At 46.3% G+C, this 16758-nt stretch overlaps 1 protein-coding gene across 4 annotated transcripts in view; it reads right to left on the bottom strand.

Annotated features, from left to right (window-relative positions):
• The window catches only part of NSD2 (nuclear receptor binding SET domain protein 2), a 109751-nt gene that overhangs the window by 43847 nt on the left and 49146 nt on the right, over positions 1–16758 (bottom strand). For 3 of the 4 annotated variants that reach the window (XM_021666985.2, XM_021666987.2, XM_064365279.1), the window contains exons 6-9: positions 8462–8606; positions 4740–4858; positions 1425–1506; positions 186–310 (exon numbers count right to left, since the gene is read on the bottom strand). In XM_021666985.2, the coding sequence (XP_021522660.1) occupies positions 186–310; positions 1425–1506; positions 4740–4858; positions 8462–8606 (471 nt within the window). The remainder of the gene's footprint in view (positions 1–185; positions 311–1424; positions 1507–4739; positions 4859–8461; positions 8607–16758) is intronic. The other variant, XM_021666986.2, reaches the window with a different exon arrangement.

The following is a 16758-nucleotide window of genomic DNA, read 5'->3' as shown; positions in this document are numbered from 1 at the left end:
ACTAACATAGTGCACTGTTTGTCCATTTCATGAATCTGAGATAGCCAAGAGGCTCTAAAGCACCTGCACTGGTGGTGGGCACCAATGCTGTGCTTATGAAGTCTGAGCGTTACTCACACTGCAGCGTGGGCAGCTAAATGGCCTTCATACCAATGCCATGGTTATCATTATTATTATTATTTTACCTCATTCTCAGTTAAGGATGCAGAAGGAGATGAACTTTTGCTAAACCCAAGAGCTGAAGATGCTGCCGTGGAAGCCCGATTTCGCTTCTTCAGTGGTTTGCATGCATCAGACAGATTTTTCGTCGCTGTAAAATAATTTTGGTTTGTAAAGTTTCAAATCATAAATCCTCAATCTTTTTACTGCTTTAAAATTACCCCTCAAATAAGTGAAGTTCTAAAGATGAATCTTCTGAGTTTCTTTGTCCTTCTGGCTTAACTTATCACGGAAAAATCTGAACATAAACAAAAGCAGACAAACTGTACAATGAACCCCATGTCCTTGCTACCTGGCCCCAAAAAACATCAACCTGGGGCCAGCGTGGCTCCATCCACACCTGGTTCCACGTCCCCCTGCTAGATTATTCTGAAGCAAATCCCAGACATATCATTGCATCCATAAAAAGTTTAGCACAAATCTCTAAACATAAACTCTTACATGTAACCACAATACCACTCTCATACTTAAAAGTAACAATGCTCTTATATCATCAGTCAGCGTTCAAATGTCCAATTGCTCACAAATTTTTTTTTTCTAAAAGAGTCTGTTTAACTGATATTTAAAAACCAGTCGAGCACCTCATGCAAAACAAGAAAAACAGAGCCATTTCCAATCTCCACTCACTCTCGTCCCCCAGGGTTTTGTTTCCCTTTCTAATTAAGAGTTGGAGAAGGCATGACTTCTTCAATAAGGGAGCAAACAGATATTTCAAAAAGATAACTAAAAGGTAAAAGGAAGTGTGACTTCCCCTCTTATTGTTTTTAAAGTTATTAGTTTCTTTAGCATGTGAAATATAAATAACGGTCCTAACAGTGAGCTTACATACACAGAGGGTCAGGGTACTAAAGGGTGACAGAATCTACAGTAGCAACTGGCACCATCAAGAAAGAAACCTGAAAACTTCTGGTTGAAACCACTTTTCTAGTAAAATTTTAAATTGAAAATAATAGAGCCAAGTAAAAAGTAACTTCAATAAAATTTAGCCAAATACTTCAAAACAACATACACATTAAAACAGTTTATTTTTCAACTGCAGAAGAACCTCCTTTCCTTTTTGTTCAGTCCTAGCTTAATTGTGGATCCCTCCCCTGCCCTGTTCCCCATCACCAGCCCCAGCCTTCCCCTTTCACACTCTCAGCCCACCCACCCAGCCCAGCCTGAGCACCCAGAAGCCAAGAAGGAAGGGGCGCTGACCACATTACCTGCCTGGCTCTTGAGCGAGGAGGCTGCCTCCATGGCCTTGTAAGAGCTTGTTCTGGCCGTTTTGTCAGTGATTGTGTCTCTCTATTATTTAAAAAAAAAAAAAAAGAAAAAAGAAAAAAAAGAAAAGAAAAAAAGAAAAAGAACAAAAGGAAAAGAAAGGAAAAAAATCTCCTCATGTGAATGAACACAGGTTGCTGAAAAGTTTCGTGGCAGAAACTCCTTCCTTTGGAAATGTGTTCCGCACACACAAGTCATCCGTGGTTGCCCAATTTCAGACATTTTTTTCACAATCTGGACTGATTCTTTCTTCGCACCTCCCGCTCTCGCATCTGTCAGGAGGGCGAGGTGGGCGGGGCCACGCCAAGACCTGCTGCAGTCATGTGGTTAAGATACCTGATACGAGTCGTATTCAACATGCACCTAGACTCTCCACTGAACCCAAAGCAGAGCATGAACATGGGAAAAAAATCGATCCTTCTATTCAAGAGGCACCCAATCAAGTTAGACTCAGCCCTGCTAAGTCAGGGCCAATATTACTAGTATCACTACACTGAGGATTTCCAATTAGACAAACTCCAGATACACCTAATATACAAAGATCATCAGTAAAATATGTCACAAGTGAGAAAAGCAAAAAAAAAAAAAAAGAGAGAGAGAGAGAAAGAGAAGGGATCATGAAGCTTTTATTAAGGGCTGAGATTTAGAAGGGCGTGACTGAAAATGCCCTGCCCCCACAGCACTAGAGCAGCACTGCCCAGGGGAGACTTGCCACCCCAGGAGGCAGACTCCCTGCACTCATACCCAATCTCACTCATCTGCCTGGAACCAAGGCTGGTGAGACAGGATGCAGTGGGATGGGATGCAGAGGATCATGGACAAGGTGAAAGGTGAATGCCCAGCATGTCAGAAGTGCTCAATGCACACTGGGAATCATATGTGATATGGCTCAGGTTTATAAAAATCAGATCGAAGGAGACACCACTACTTCTTTTTATCATGTGCTATCTCCTGAGATAAAAGCTAATAAAACATTACTAGCCACTTGATGTAAATTTGGTATTTTGAATGTCCAGGGTCACACATTTTTTAGGTATATCATTTACACAAATATTTCAAAGCAACCAGTTTCAGTATGATTGCCAGCAAAGGGCTGCTTTAATAGAAGGTAACCTGGCCAGGCGCAGTGGCTCACGCCTCTAATCCCAGCACTTTGAGAGGCCAAGGCAGGTGGATCACTTGCGGTCAGGAGTTTGAGACCAGCCTAACCAACATCGTGAAACTCTGTCGGTACTAAAAATACAAAAAAATTAGCCGGACATGGTGGCATGCACCTAAAATCCCAGCTACTTGGGAGGCTGAGGCAGGAGAATTGCTTGAATCCAGGATGCAGAGGTTACAGTGAACAGGGATTGCACCACTGCACTTCAGCCTGGGTGACAAAGCAAGACTCTCTCTCAAAAATAATAAAAGTAAAAATAATAAAAATAAAATGGTGACCAGAGCAAATATTAAGTGCATGCTTCCTGGTAACTACAAACCTTAGTGACTACAGGTAAATCTGACCTAGCTTACTGCTGAACACCTGATCACTCAACAACCTCACCTGATGGCAGGTGCCCCCGAAGAACGCTCTGTTGGCCAGAAAACTGGGCCAGAGCCTGCCTGCTCCTCTCAACTACAAATACAAATGTAAAGAAATAAGATAGATGATACGGTGTCCACATATTTACAGCTTAGCAATATGTGAGATTTATTTTCCATTCTTTGAAATAAAATTAAAAAAGCATTTTAATTTAGATCAGTGAAAGACAGGATGAAGCTTTATTCAAAATTACAAATATACAACTACTCTGCCAGAACTAATTTTTTTGTTTTTTTTTTTGTTGTTGTTGTTGAGATGGAGTCTCCCTCTGTCGCCCAGGCTGGAGTGCAATGGCACGATCTCAGCTCACTGCAATCTCCACCCAGGTTCAAGTGACTCTCCTGCCTCAGTCTCCCGAGTAGCTGGAATTACAGGCACGTGCCACCATGCCCACCCGATTTTTGTATTATTAGTAGAGACGAGGTTTCACCACGTTGGCCAGGCTGGTCTCGAACTCCTGACCTCAGGTGATCCGCCCACCTCGGCCTCCCAAAGTGCTGGGATTACAAGCGTGAGCCACAGCACCTGGCCAAAACTATTATCAAATTAAATAGAAATTCAAACAAAGTACAAAGTCAAGTCTCAGTTCATGAGAAAGTTAACTGGACATCTGAGACAGGTGAAATGAATGGCACTACTCCACTAGGAAAAGGGCTCACGTCTTCTACAGGCATGGGCACCAGATGCTGAACAAAATAACCCAGGCCCTCTTTAGATATATGGACCTTGGTTGGTTTCACTCCCCTGCAGGTACCAGGCAAACACATGTTGGCAGTAAGCAAGGAGTACAAGGACCTGGGGCTGGCTTTGTATCTATGCTGCCCTTTTCCTGCACAGCTTGTTTAGTATTCCCATTCAGTAAACAATAACATGAATTACTAATGAACTAAATGAGTCTATAATATCTAGGTTCAATGCCTTTAATGAATTTTTGACCTTTTATTTATTGACATGTAACACATTATCTCTAATGGACTTTCATGCCAGTTCATTACTTACACCCTGAATAATAAGCCCTATAGATAGGTTATGGGGTTTTTTTTGGGTTTTGTTTTGGTTTGGTTTTTTTTGAGACAGGATCTTGCTATGTTGTCCAGGCTGGAGTGCAGTGGCACAATCTCAGCTCACGGCAACCTCTGCCTCCCAGGTTCAAATGATTCTCCTGCCTCAGCCTCCCTACTAGCTGGGATTACAGGTGCACACCACCACGCCAGGCTAATTTTTTGTATTTTTAGAGACGGGGATGTCACCATGTTGGCCAAGCTGGTCTCAAACTCCTGACCTCAAGCAATCCACCTGCCTCAGCCTCCCAAAGTGCTGGGATTACAGACATGAGCCACCACATCTGGCCCAAGAAGTCATTTTTAATGACAATTTTGTATAATCTAAAAAACAAGTATTACTCAAAGCATTTGGATGTCTGTTTTCTTGGAGAGCAACATATCATTGGTTTCTGTGATAATATCCCTAGCGGGTAAGAACTTGCTTTGTTAGGCAGCCTGTCTCAATGAGGTTCTGTGAGAAAAGCAAGCCTTCTGCTGAATACCAGCCTGGGAGGAACTGAGTGCACCATCATCTGCATCTCACATGTGCTCCCATGCAGGAAAATGGTGGCACCAAGAGTCACGCGGCACATGCTCTGACGGGTCAGGCAAACCTGGAACATAATTACCTTCCGAAGACTGTGCTTGTCCGTCCTGAGTCTTTTCCTGGGTGCGTCTTCAGCTTCAAAATCTTCTGTAGGGTCCTGTGTCCTCTTTGTGTGGTTTCTTTTTTTCCCACTTATGTTACCTTGGAATGCAAGATGGGGAGAACATACATGAAAACCACTCCAAAACCTGCCTTCGAAGCACTGTGAGAACCTACCCAGGGCATTCGACATACGGATCCAGCCCATGATGGGTTTCCTGTAACCCTGCTGATTTCCAGGGCTTATGTTTTACAGATCAAATCTCTTTACAACAAAAAACTGGCAACTGTATTTAACCTTAGAGATTATATTAGCATTTGTTACAAATATACATATATATGTACATATACACACACACACACACATATATATATATATATTTTTTTTTGAGATGGAGTCTTGCTCTGTTGCCCAGGCTGGAGTCCAGTGGCACGATCTTGGCTCACTGCAACTTTTGCCTCTCGGGTTCAAGCAATTCTCCTGCCCCAGCCTCCTGAGTAGCTAGGATTACAGATATGTACCACCATGCCCAGCTAATTTTTGTATTTTCAGTAGAGACGGGATTTCATCAAGTTGGTCAGGCTGGTCTCAAACTCCTGACCTCATGATCTGCCCACCTTGGCCTCCTCCAAAGTGCTGCGATTACAGGCATGAGCCACCATATTCAGCCTTATAATTATATTTTAACATATTAAAGCATTAAATTTAAATATAACCCAATATTTTATTTTTTTATTTATATATTTTTTGGAGACAGAATTTTGCTCTTCTAGCCCGGGCGGGAGTGCACTGGTGCAATCTCGGCTCACTGCAACCTCTGCCTCCCGATAACCCAGTATTTCAAAAAAATCTTTTCCTTACTAATATTCAAAGACTTGTGGAATTTAAGTTGAAGTTAAAAAAAAAATGTAACTTGCTGGTCAGGTGGGATGGCTCATGCCTGTAATCAATCCCAGCACTTTGGGAGGCTGAGGTGGGCGGATCACGAGGTCAGGAGATCAAGTACATCCTGGCTAACAGAGTGAAATCATGTCTCTACTAAAAATACAAAAAATTAGCTGAGTGTGGTGACATGTGCCTGTAGTCCCAGCTACTCGGGAGGGTGAGGCAGGAGAATTGCTTCAATCCAGAAGACGGAGGTTGCAGTGAGCCGAGATCGCACCACTGCACTCCAGCCTGGGCAACAGAACAAGACTCGACTCAGGGAAAAAAAAAAAAAAAAAACTTGTTACTTCTTAAACATTTCCTTAAAGAACCATGTTAGGTAGTAACACAACATTTATAACTGCAAACTAAGGGCTTCCTTGATGTTTGCTCAGCTAGGCCACGGGTTAGGTGTTCACAGGAATAGCAGCTAATCCAAGACCTAAGGCATCCAAACGATACTGACCTAAGACGGTAAGGTGTGAAATAAGAGTACAAATTCTAGAAAGATGATTAATTCCAATACGCCAATGTTTATTTTAAATACAAATCTAATATCTTCATTTGCATGACTGCTTTACAGAGGCTCAGGGTTTTTATTAATGGACTGTTCATAAAACATCTTGCAGAAGGATACAAGCCTCACTACTGTTGGGACAGAAGACACCAGCAAAAGAGTGCTAAGTTCCACAGTGTCCAGCAAGGCCTCAGGCAGAGGTACAAGTAAGCATCCATGACCTGGTGCCAACGCATTTACAGAGCCTCACCTAGGGTCTAGGCCTGAGGCCAATGCTAAAGAAGAGTCAGCAGCCAGAGTGTGGGGCCCTCACCAGCTGCAGCTCCAGCCTGGTGTGATGGGGGCCAGGCAAGCAGCCCTCATAAAGCTCTTTCCTGGCCACACCACTGCAGGCTGGTGCAAAGGCAGCCTAGGGAAGAGGCCCATGGAATGGTCGGCAGCAGGACCCGCTTAGCCACACTGGCAAGCATAGGCACCACATGGCACAGCCAACGAAACTCTCGAGGACACCCTCAGCAGGTCTGCCCTCAGAACATCTGTTCATGAGCACAATGCCAGCCTAGTGCCTCAATTTCCCATAGGCAAGGTCCTTGACACAGCTCGTCCTCAACATAGCACCTCCTAAGCACCTCTCCATTCATCCAGAATGAGGCAGCAGCTGTTACTTATAGAAACAAGCAACAGAGGCATCTGTATGGATTTTTTTCTTTTTCTTTTTGAGATGGAGTCTTGCTCTGTCACCCAGGCTGGATTGCAGTGGCACGATCTTGGCTCACTGCAACCTCTGACTCCCAGGTTCAAGAGATTCTCATGCCTCAGCCTCCTGAGTAGCCGGGATTACAGGCATTTACCACCAGGCCTGGCTAATTTTTTTGTATTTTTAACAGAGATGGGGTTTCACCAGGCTGGCCAGGCTGGTCTTGAATTCCTGGCCTCAAGTGATCCACCCACCTTGGCCCCTTAAAGTGTTGGGATTACAGGTGTGAGCCAATGTACCCAGACACCTGTGTAGATTTCTAACACTGAGGCCATGGGCACATGACACAGATGTGGTGCGCCACCTTAGTTGTTAGCACCAAGGTCACCTCAAAGTCAGGATTAAAGGGCACCCAGGAACCTGCGCACACACCTGACACACACTGTGGGCAGAAACTCACCTGTCACTTGTATCCACTAAGCACTCGGCAAAATATAACACAATCAAATTTATGCTTACACTTCCAGGGTAAGCTGAATCTGGCTTCAGGAAGAGCCAGCTGATTTTTAAATAAGCCAGTCATTTAAAAGAAACATGTCTCTAAATTTAGCGTATTGATAGAATAAGGTGTATTTTCTTTGAAAGAAAATATGAAAGTCCTCAATATCCTTGCTATTCTAAACTGTAGTATTTGCAACGAACACTGAGCAAATTGAACACAATTCAAGATTAATCAGATAGTTGATGAAGAGATCTAGAAACACTTAAATCAAGACGAAAACATCAGAGAAAGAGAAGGGTGACAGCAGGTGCATGTGGCCAGACCCCGTCACTTCTGGGCCCCGACCTCTTCATGTTTGCCCTCTCCAAAGCTCCTCAATGACGAACCTTCGGAGATACAGCACTTTTTTTGTATTTTAAATTGATACCCAAATACGTCACAGTTATTTTTACATTCAAATGTCAGTTTTCAACAATTTGTGTCCAAGCACACACATATCACAAATCTAACCCTTGTTATACATCTCCAAATCTTACAGTGTCACCTCTCCCTCCTCTTGCCACTGCTCAAAGCAAAGTAGCACTTTTTGTTTTTTAAGCCAAAGGCCTAGGAACAACCAAAGGATGCTTGAATTCAAGGTCAGTCCAGTCACTCTTCTTGCCCTATGAGCACTCAGGCAAACAGGCCAGGAGCTGCCCATACTCAGGCCCCCTGAGGTGCAGACTACAACCAAACCAGGAGGGTTGCTCTCAGAAGCGTAGGAAGTGTGGCCTCCCTGCAAGTAAAGGCCTGAAGGCTGACCCTACCGCATCATATAAGCCTGGAATCCAAGCCTGGAGCTACAGGCCAGACGGAACCACACAGAACAGCTCTCATGAGCCAGGAAACGCAGATGGCAGAGGCTGTTTTTACTGTGACCACACGCAATTGGACTGCTGGCCCAAACCCCACAGGTCAGAAACGGGGAGAGTGAACACACTTCCCTACAGTTTCAAGACCAGAGCTCAGCTTGCTACACTACACCCATCAACCTAAGTGGAGGACATCAGCGTAGCACTGTTTACCAGAGTCTTCTTCAGCCTGGACAGGAGCCACCAGGGCAAACTTGGTGTTGTAGCGCGCTCTCTGCTTCTCACTCAGCAGACTCCACTGTGACCTGAGCAGCTCTTCAATCTCCTCACCTGAAGCATCTGGGTGCTCAGTCACCACCTGTGGGCAAGGGAGAAAGTGCAATAAGAAGTTAAATCCGTAAAACTCACTGGGTTTTGTTTTGCAAGAAATCAAATGCATGAGCCTTTAGAACTCGGTGCGTGGCTTTTTGATTCCCACATAAAGGAAATATGTCCATAAAAGCTTCAAAGAAAAGTAGCGCTTAACTGATGCTGTGACTCACTGAAAACTCATAAATGAGAATAGTGACGGTGAAAACAAATTCAACTCTACTTCTGTAAATGTTGGAAATGATAAATGACAAATACACACACACACACACACACACACACACACACACACACACTCTTTTCCAAAACCACTAACTCACTACAACACCCAGCCTCTAGGCATCCTTGAAAAATTAGCTGTAGGGCCAGTGTCACAGGAACACTGCCCCTGAGCATGGAGGTGGGCTCTGCTCTGTGTCCTCACTGGGCAGCACCCACCCTCATCTTTTAGGTACAGGCCCTGGGGCAGGGGTGAAGGCACACACTGAGTGTGAGCTGGCTTCTGTCACAGCCCGGGCCAGCACACGGAGAAAACCCTGCAGCACAGCCACGAGACGAGGCTTCCCTACCCTCCAGCCACACCAAGGCTGCTGGCGTCAGCACCTGGAGCATGCTAGAAATGCAGACTCCCAGGCCCCACCCCAACCTGCCTACCAGGAATCTGCACTTTCACAAGGTCTCTAGGTGATACACAGACACACTGAATTCTGATCCTGGGGCCTTGGCTGCCCCTGGTAATAACCTGAGGGTTTCAAAAGCCATCATGCTTAGGTCCCACCCAAGACCAACCTGACATGGAGGGTCTGGCCTCATGATTTAAAGGCTTCCCGGGGGTTGCTAATGTGTCCCCAAGTCCAAGAGCCACGATCTCAAGAGCAGAACATAGGGCGACACAGTAATGCGTGCCAGCCAGTTGTAACCCACCACCCGTTTCTGTTCAATGTCTGAAAATGTAGTAATATTTCAGACACAAAAATTACAGGAAATTCAAACAAGTGTCCACAAAGTTTTATTGGATCTCAACCCCACACACTGTTCCCACACTGCCCATGGCTGTCTTCCTGTCACAACAGCAGAGCTGAGCAATCAGGACAGAGCCCTCATTGCCCACCATGCCCTTTGGAAAGAGTCTGCTGACTGCCTCGGCACCAACCGGGATGCTCCAGAGCCAGACCCGGCTCTGAGGCTGGCTCCTCTACTAGGTAGTCCCATGGACTTGGGCAAGTGAAGGCACTGTCTCTGAAATGAGGGCAGTTAGCACTCCACCTGGCAGTGGTAAGGCACCATCACCATCAGGTTAATGTTGGCCAGTTACCATTACCATCTGGACCTAACACCTGCCCAGCCAAAAGGTAACCTCTGCCCCCAAACCCAAACCCCTCCTCACAAGACAGTCACTACAGACGGCTTCTTATAGCCTCCTATGGCCCCACCATCTGCCCTCCTGCTGCCCGGATGAGTCATGTGCTCCACTCCCTCCAGTCCTCACCTTGGCCTGGACACCAACACCCACTAATGCCCACCCACCACCTCTCTAGACCAGGGTAAGCAGCAATCTGCAGACACCCCCAGCCTAACCACCTGGAATCTCCCATGTCAAGGATGCCTTCTGCAGTTCCAGGTCTGGCTCTGACCTCCAGCACTGCACCAGTGTTCCCTGTGGGGTCCCCATCCCCATCCCTGCATATGCCTGCTCCTGCCACACTCCTCTCAACCCAGCAGGCCCTGTCCTGTCTGCTGCCCTGACCCACTCCATGAGCCTACCCACTCCCAACTCTTCAAGCTCCAAGGGCCTCAGCTCTTCATCCAGCAAAAGCTTCTGTACAGGGCTTCGGATCCACAGCACACCTGCCTCTCATCTCCTCAAACACAGCACATTCCTTCACGGGCCTGCTGCCCTCCCACCCACCTCTGCCCCCAGCACCCACCACGACTCCAGAGCCTCCAGTTAGGATGAATCGTAACAGTGTCCTCTGCTGCTTCATCAAAGCAGAGTCCCAAGCTTCCTGCAGTCACCTTTTCTTTTCCATCTAAATCCTGTGCTGGGCTGGGCAGCTCCACTCCTCAGCCCTCTTTATGTGCCCACCATGATTTCTGATTGAAATTTCAGCAACCAGTCTCCTGGCTCTCAATCCTGTCCATCTACCTCCTGACACTCCCAACCCAAAAAGCCCTAATCCTGCAACCAGAGGGATCATAGCTCCCACTCCTTATTCCTAGGGTAAAATCGCAGCTGTTTAGCAAAGACTTCTAAGGTCCCGTGTGATCCAGCATTAACTTTCTCCCCACCTTCTCTCACCTAACAACTCAATACTCAAGCTGTACAGGACACAGGTCCCAGCAGGCTGTGGACACATCAGGTTCCACCTCCTAATGCCACCACAGGCCACACACACTCTCCCTGAAACATTCTTCTCCTCCACCAGCTAACTTTGTTCCTTTAAGTTTCAGTGATGTTACATTTGTTAATTCATTCAACAAGTATTTACACAGCACTCTGTGCTAACGACAGGAGATAAAGCAGTGACAGAGCCACCATTTCTGCCACACGGTGCGTGCTCTCTGGGGTGAGCTGGGGGTTGCCTGCTCATGTTTCGTCTCTCATATTTTATGTTCCACCTGGCAGTGGTTAAGAAACCACCGGGTTAATTTTAGCTGGTTACCATCAACCATCTGGACCTACCACCTGCCCAGCCAATACAGGTAACCTCTGCCCCTAAACGCAAACCCAACCTCACAAGACAGTCACCACAGACGGCTTCTGTGGGGGAAGCCAGGAAAGTGTCATCATCACATTAGGTTAACAGAGCAATGACTCCTCATTAAAGTCTCCCAGCTTTACAGTGAAACCATATGGTATGATGGTTACAACTTCTAAAAACACAAAAGCAGCTGGGCACAGTGGGTCACGCCTGTAATCCCAGCACTTTGGGAGGCCGAGGTGGGCGGATCACAAGGTTAGGAGATCGAGACCATCCTGGCTAACACGGTGAAATCCCATCTCTACTAAATACAAAAACTTAGCAGGGTGTGGTGGCGCTTGCCTGTAGTCCCAGCTGCTAAGGAGGCTAAGGCAGGAGAATCACTTGAACCTAGGAGGCAGAAGTTGCAGTGAGCCGAGATCACATCACTGCATTATAGTCTGGGTGAAAGAGGGAGACTCCGCCTCAAATAAATAAATACACAAAAGTGCAAGCTCACGCACACAATTAGAGTCAGGTCCCAATTCTCCTACCTCCTCACTGCCTCATCTCACTGAAACCTTACAACTTTAAGTTCAGGTTAGCCAGCTATAAAACAGAGATCATTTATACCTACCTTATAAGGCCATTTTGAGGAGTACTAGATATACTTTTTTTACAATAACACACTGGCAAAGTAGCTGACATGTGATAAGCACTCCATAGTGACCACTTCTTTATTTTTAACATATCAAAAACAGGCTGGATGCAGTGGCTCATGCCTATAATCCCAACATTTTGGGAAGCCTAAGTGGGAGGATCACTTGAGGCCACGAGTTTGAGACCAGCCTAGGCAACATAGCAAGATCCCATCTCTTTAAAAAATATATACTTTTTAATTAGCTGGGCATGGTGGCATGTGCCTGTAGTCACAGCTACTTGGGAAACTGAGGTGGGAGCCTTGGAGTTCAAGGCTGTAGTGAGCCATGATTGCACCACTGCATTCCTGCCTGGGAAACAGAGTTAAGATTCTGTCTCAAAAATAAATAAAAATTTAAAACATACCAAAAAACATGGAAAACCAAATATCCACATTCCCACAGCTGACTAAAACATTGCCAATATAATCGAGACTCTACAAATTATACTGTAGCGTCTTCAGATCACATTCCCCTCCTCCATACCACCTGCTCCCTACAAGCCTTTTTTTTTTTTTTTTGAGACAGAGTTTCACTGTGGCCCAGGCTGGACTGCAGTGGCGTGATCTCAGCTCACTGCAACCTTTGCCTCCTGGGTTAAAGCAATTCTCCCATCTTAGCCTTCTGAGTAGCTGTGATTACAGGTGTGTGCCATCACACCTGGCTAATTTTTGTATTTTTAGTAGAGATGGGGTTTCATCATGTTGGCCAGGCTGGGCTCAAACTCCTGACCTCAAGTGATCTGCCTGCCTTAGCCTCCCAAAGTGCTGGGATTATAGGCGTGAGCCACCACACCATGCTCCCCCTAACCACTAACATCTTTTTAGAGTTTCCTTTTGCTTTCAGACTTCAGAGAAGAACATCCTCCAAGATGGCCCCTCACCCCTCCATGAGCCCTGCCTCCTGGAGCTCAAGCCCCAGTATTGGTTATGGGGTAGCCAGTATCCCAGTGCAGAAATGAATGCATATGACTCCAAGTCCAGGGCATAAAAGACAGCCACTTTGCTCTCTCTTGCATCACTTGCTCTGAAGAAAGCCAACCTCCATCATGTTGTGAGGACATGCCAGCACCCCTGCAGAGAGGACCACATGGTGAGGAACCGAAGCCTCCTGCCAGCAGCATGAGTAAGGGAGGTACCCTGGAAGCAGATCCTCAGCACCAGTCAAGCCTTAGGATGATGTAACCCAGGTAACGTCTTAAATACAACTTTAAGAGACCCTGAGGCAGAACCACTAAGTTAAGCTGCTACCAAATTCCTGGCCCACAGAAACTCTAAGAAAATAAATGCATGTTGTTGGTTTAAGCCACTAAGTTTTGAGGTAAGTTGTTATGCAACAATACATAACTAATACCAAGGCATGTACCAAGAACTGAGACATAAAGCACTGGTCTCACTCTAATGGATGTATAAAAATTAGGATCAGGTTAGGCGTGGTGGTTCATACCTGTAATCTCAGCACTTTGGGAGGCTGAGGTGGGTGAATCATGAGGTCAGGAGTTTGAGACCAGCCTGGCCAATATTGTGAAACCCCGTCTCCATTAAAAATACAAAAAATTAGCTGGGCACAGTGGCAGGCACCTGTAATCTCAGCCACTCAGGAAGCTGAAGTAGGAGAACCAGCTGAACCCAGGAAGCAGAGGCTGCAGTGAGCCAAGATTGCGCCACTGCACTTCAGCTTGGTTGGCAGTGCAAGACTCTGTCTCAAAAAAAAAAAAATAGGATCAGGAAAGGTCCTTTAAAAGGACCTTTAAAGATTAGAAAAGACTTTAAAAATTAAAAACTCAGGCCAGCACAGTGGCGCATGCCTGTAACCATGCACTTTGAAAGGTCAAGGTGGGCAGATCACCTGAGGTCATGAGTTTAAGACCAGCCTGGCCAACATGGTGAAACCCCATCTCTATAAAAATACAAAAATTAGCCAGGTGTCCTGGTGCATGCCAGTAGTCCCAGCTACTAGGGAAGCTCAGGAGGGAGGATCGCTTGAATCCAGGAGGCAGAGGTTGCAGTGAGCTAAGATAGTGCCACTGCACTCCATCCAGCCTGGACAACAGAAAGAGACCCTGCCTCAAAAAGAAAATAATAAAAAAAAGTTCAATCCCAACACTTTGGGAGGCTGAGGCGGGCAGATCACGAGGTCAGGAGTTCGAGACCAGCCTGACCAACATGGTGAAACCCCATCTCTACTACAAATACAAAAAAATTAGCTGGGCGTGGTGGCACGTGCCTGTAATCCTAGCTACTCAGGTGGTGGCGGGTGCCTGTAATCCTAGCTATTTAGGAGGCTGAGGCAGGAGAATCACTTGAACCTGGGAGGCACAGGTTGCAGTGAGCCAAGATTGTGCCACTGCACTCCAGCCTGGACAACACAGCAAGACTCTGTCTCAAAAAAAAAAAAAAAAGAAAAATTCAGGCCAAACCAGGAACAGTGGCTTACACCTATAATTCCAGCATTTTGAGAGGCCAAGGCAGGCGGACCACCTGAGGTCAGGAGTTCGAGACCAGCCTGGCCAACATGGTAAAACCCAGTCTCTACTATAAATACAAACATTAGCCAGGCACGGTGGCAGGCGCCTGTAATCCCAACTACTTGGGAGGCGAAGCAGGAGAATCATTTTAACCCAGGAGGCAGAGGTCGCAGTGAGCCGAGATCATGCCACTGCAATCCAGGCCAGGCAACAGTACAAGACTACTACGTCTTTAAAAAAAAAAAAAAAAAAAAACTCAGGTCAAAAAAGCCTGTTAATGAAAATGCTGCTCATACTGGAGCCAGCCGGGTGCAGCAGCTCATGTCTATGATCCCAGCACTGTCAGAGGCTGAGGTAGGAGGATCGCTTGAGGCCAGGAGTTTGAGACTAGATTGGGCAACACAGTGAGACCCTATCCCTATAAAAAATAGAAGTTTCAGGCCTGTAATCCCAGCACTTTGGGAGGCTAAGGCGGGCGGATCACAAGGTCAGGAGTTCAAGACCAGCCTTGCCAGCATGGTGAAACCCCATCTCTACTAAAAATACAATTAGCCAGGCATAGTGGCACCTGTCTGTAGTCCCACCTACTCGGGAGGCTGAGGCAGGAGAATTGCTTGAACTCAGGAGGGAGAGGTTGCAATGAACTGAGATCACACCACTGCACTCCAGCCTGGGCGACAGAACGAGACTCTGTCTCAAAAAAAAAAAAAAAAAAAAAGGGAAAAAGAAAAGTTAGCCAGGCATGATGGCACACGCCTGTAGTCCCAGCTACTAGGGAGGCTGAGATAGGAGAATCTCTTGATTCAGCCTAGGGAGGTCAAGGCTGCACTGAGCCATGAATGCACCACTACACTCCAGCCTGGGCAACAGAGTGAGGCCCTGTCTCAAAAACAAAAAATCTTAAAATATATATATAAAGAAGTACAGTACATTTCTTCACTAGTAAGAAGAAAGCAAGCTAGAAAATGACTTCTAGACTGGGTATGGTGGCTCACGCTTGTTAATACCAGCACTTTGGGAAGCCAAAGCAGATGGATCACTTGAGGTCAGATCATCAAGACCTACCTGGCCAACAGAGTGAAATGCCATCTCTACTGAAAATACAAAAATTAGCCAGGCATGGTGGTGTGTGCCTGTGGTCCCAGCAACTCAGGAGGCTGAGGCAGGAGAACTGCTTGAACCCAGGAGGAGGAGGATGCAGTGGGCCGAGGTGGTGTCACTGCACTCCAGCCTGGGCAACAGAGCAAAACTCCGTTTCAAAACAAAAGAAAAAGAAAGCAAGTGACCACTAAAGAGTCAGCAAATGGCAACAAAAGACCCTGAAGTCAGCCTTCCATCTAGGGACCCTAGAAAAGGAAGGTCCAGGAAGCAGGAGGAAAGCTCCACCTGACTATCCCTCAAGGGTTGGCCACTTGTTTACTGACAACCCAACAAAAACCATCTTGTGTACACCAGCGCTCCTGAAAAAGAAAAAACAACCTAAAAAGACCGAGGTTATAGATGTAAGCAGGGAGGAGCTTCCTCAAGTTTAGAATTTCTTATTACAGAACAGTTAAAGAATATCCTAATAGTCATTGCTTTTCTGGTAATATGAAATTCCTCAAAACCACCAGCCCCTGAGTCCAGTGGAAGGAAGGGAGGCCCCATGGGCCTTATACCAGTCACCTGGGGTAAGCAAGGCAGAGTGTTGGACACTAACGCAGAACTCAATTTTTTGTAGTTTTTTTGTTTTGACAGGGTCTTGCTCTGTCATGCAGACTGGAGTGCAGTGGTACAATGATGGCTCACTGCAGCCTCGACCTTCCAGGCTCAAGTGATCCTCCTGCCTCGGCCTCTTGAGTAGCCCAGACTATAAGTGGGCACCATCAGGTCCAGCTAATTTTCTTGTTTTTTAGAGATGGGGTCTCATTATGTTGCTTAGGCTGTTTTTGAACTCCCAATCTCAAGCAGCCTGACTGCCTCAGCCTCCCAAAGTGCCAGGATTACAGGTGTGAGCCACTGTACCCAGCCAAGAACTCAACTTTAATTGCACATCTTCAGTTTGCTTTTAGTACTCTGCTTTTGTCTCATTTCTTAGTACTATAAGGGCCATCTGAGATCAATCTGGGTCCCAAAAAGCAAATAGGGTGGTCTTCGGACAGTGGTTTTAATTCTCAGGTACCCACTTTTTTTTTTCACAATTCCTAACTAGTGAACAAACTGTGGAGACACAGCCAAGCAATATGCCATAGTGGCTGCCTGGGCAGTTCCCACCTAACGCAGCCTCACCCTGCTTCCAGGGCCCAAGAGCATACA

The sequence above is a fragment of the Aotus nancymaae genome, unplaced genomic scaffold (assembly GCF_030222135.1).
Source record: "Aotus nancymaae isolate 86718 unplaced genomic scaffold, 86718_ANA_hifiasm-v0.15.2.pri h1tg000006l, whole genome shotgun sequence".
Lineage (NCBI taxonomy): Eukaryota > Metazoa > Chordata > Mammalia > Primates > Aotidae > Aotus > Aotus nancymaae.
This window is presented reverse-complemented; position numbering and strand designations above follow the sequence as displayed.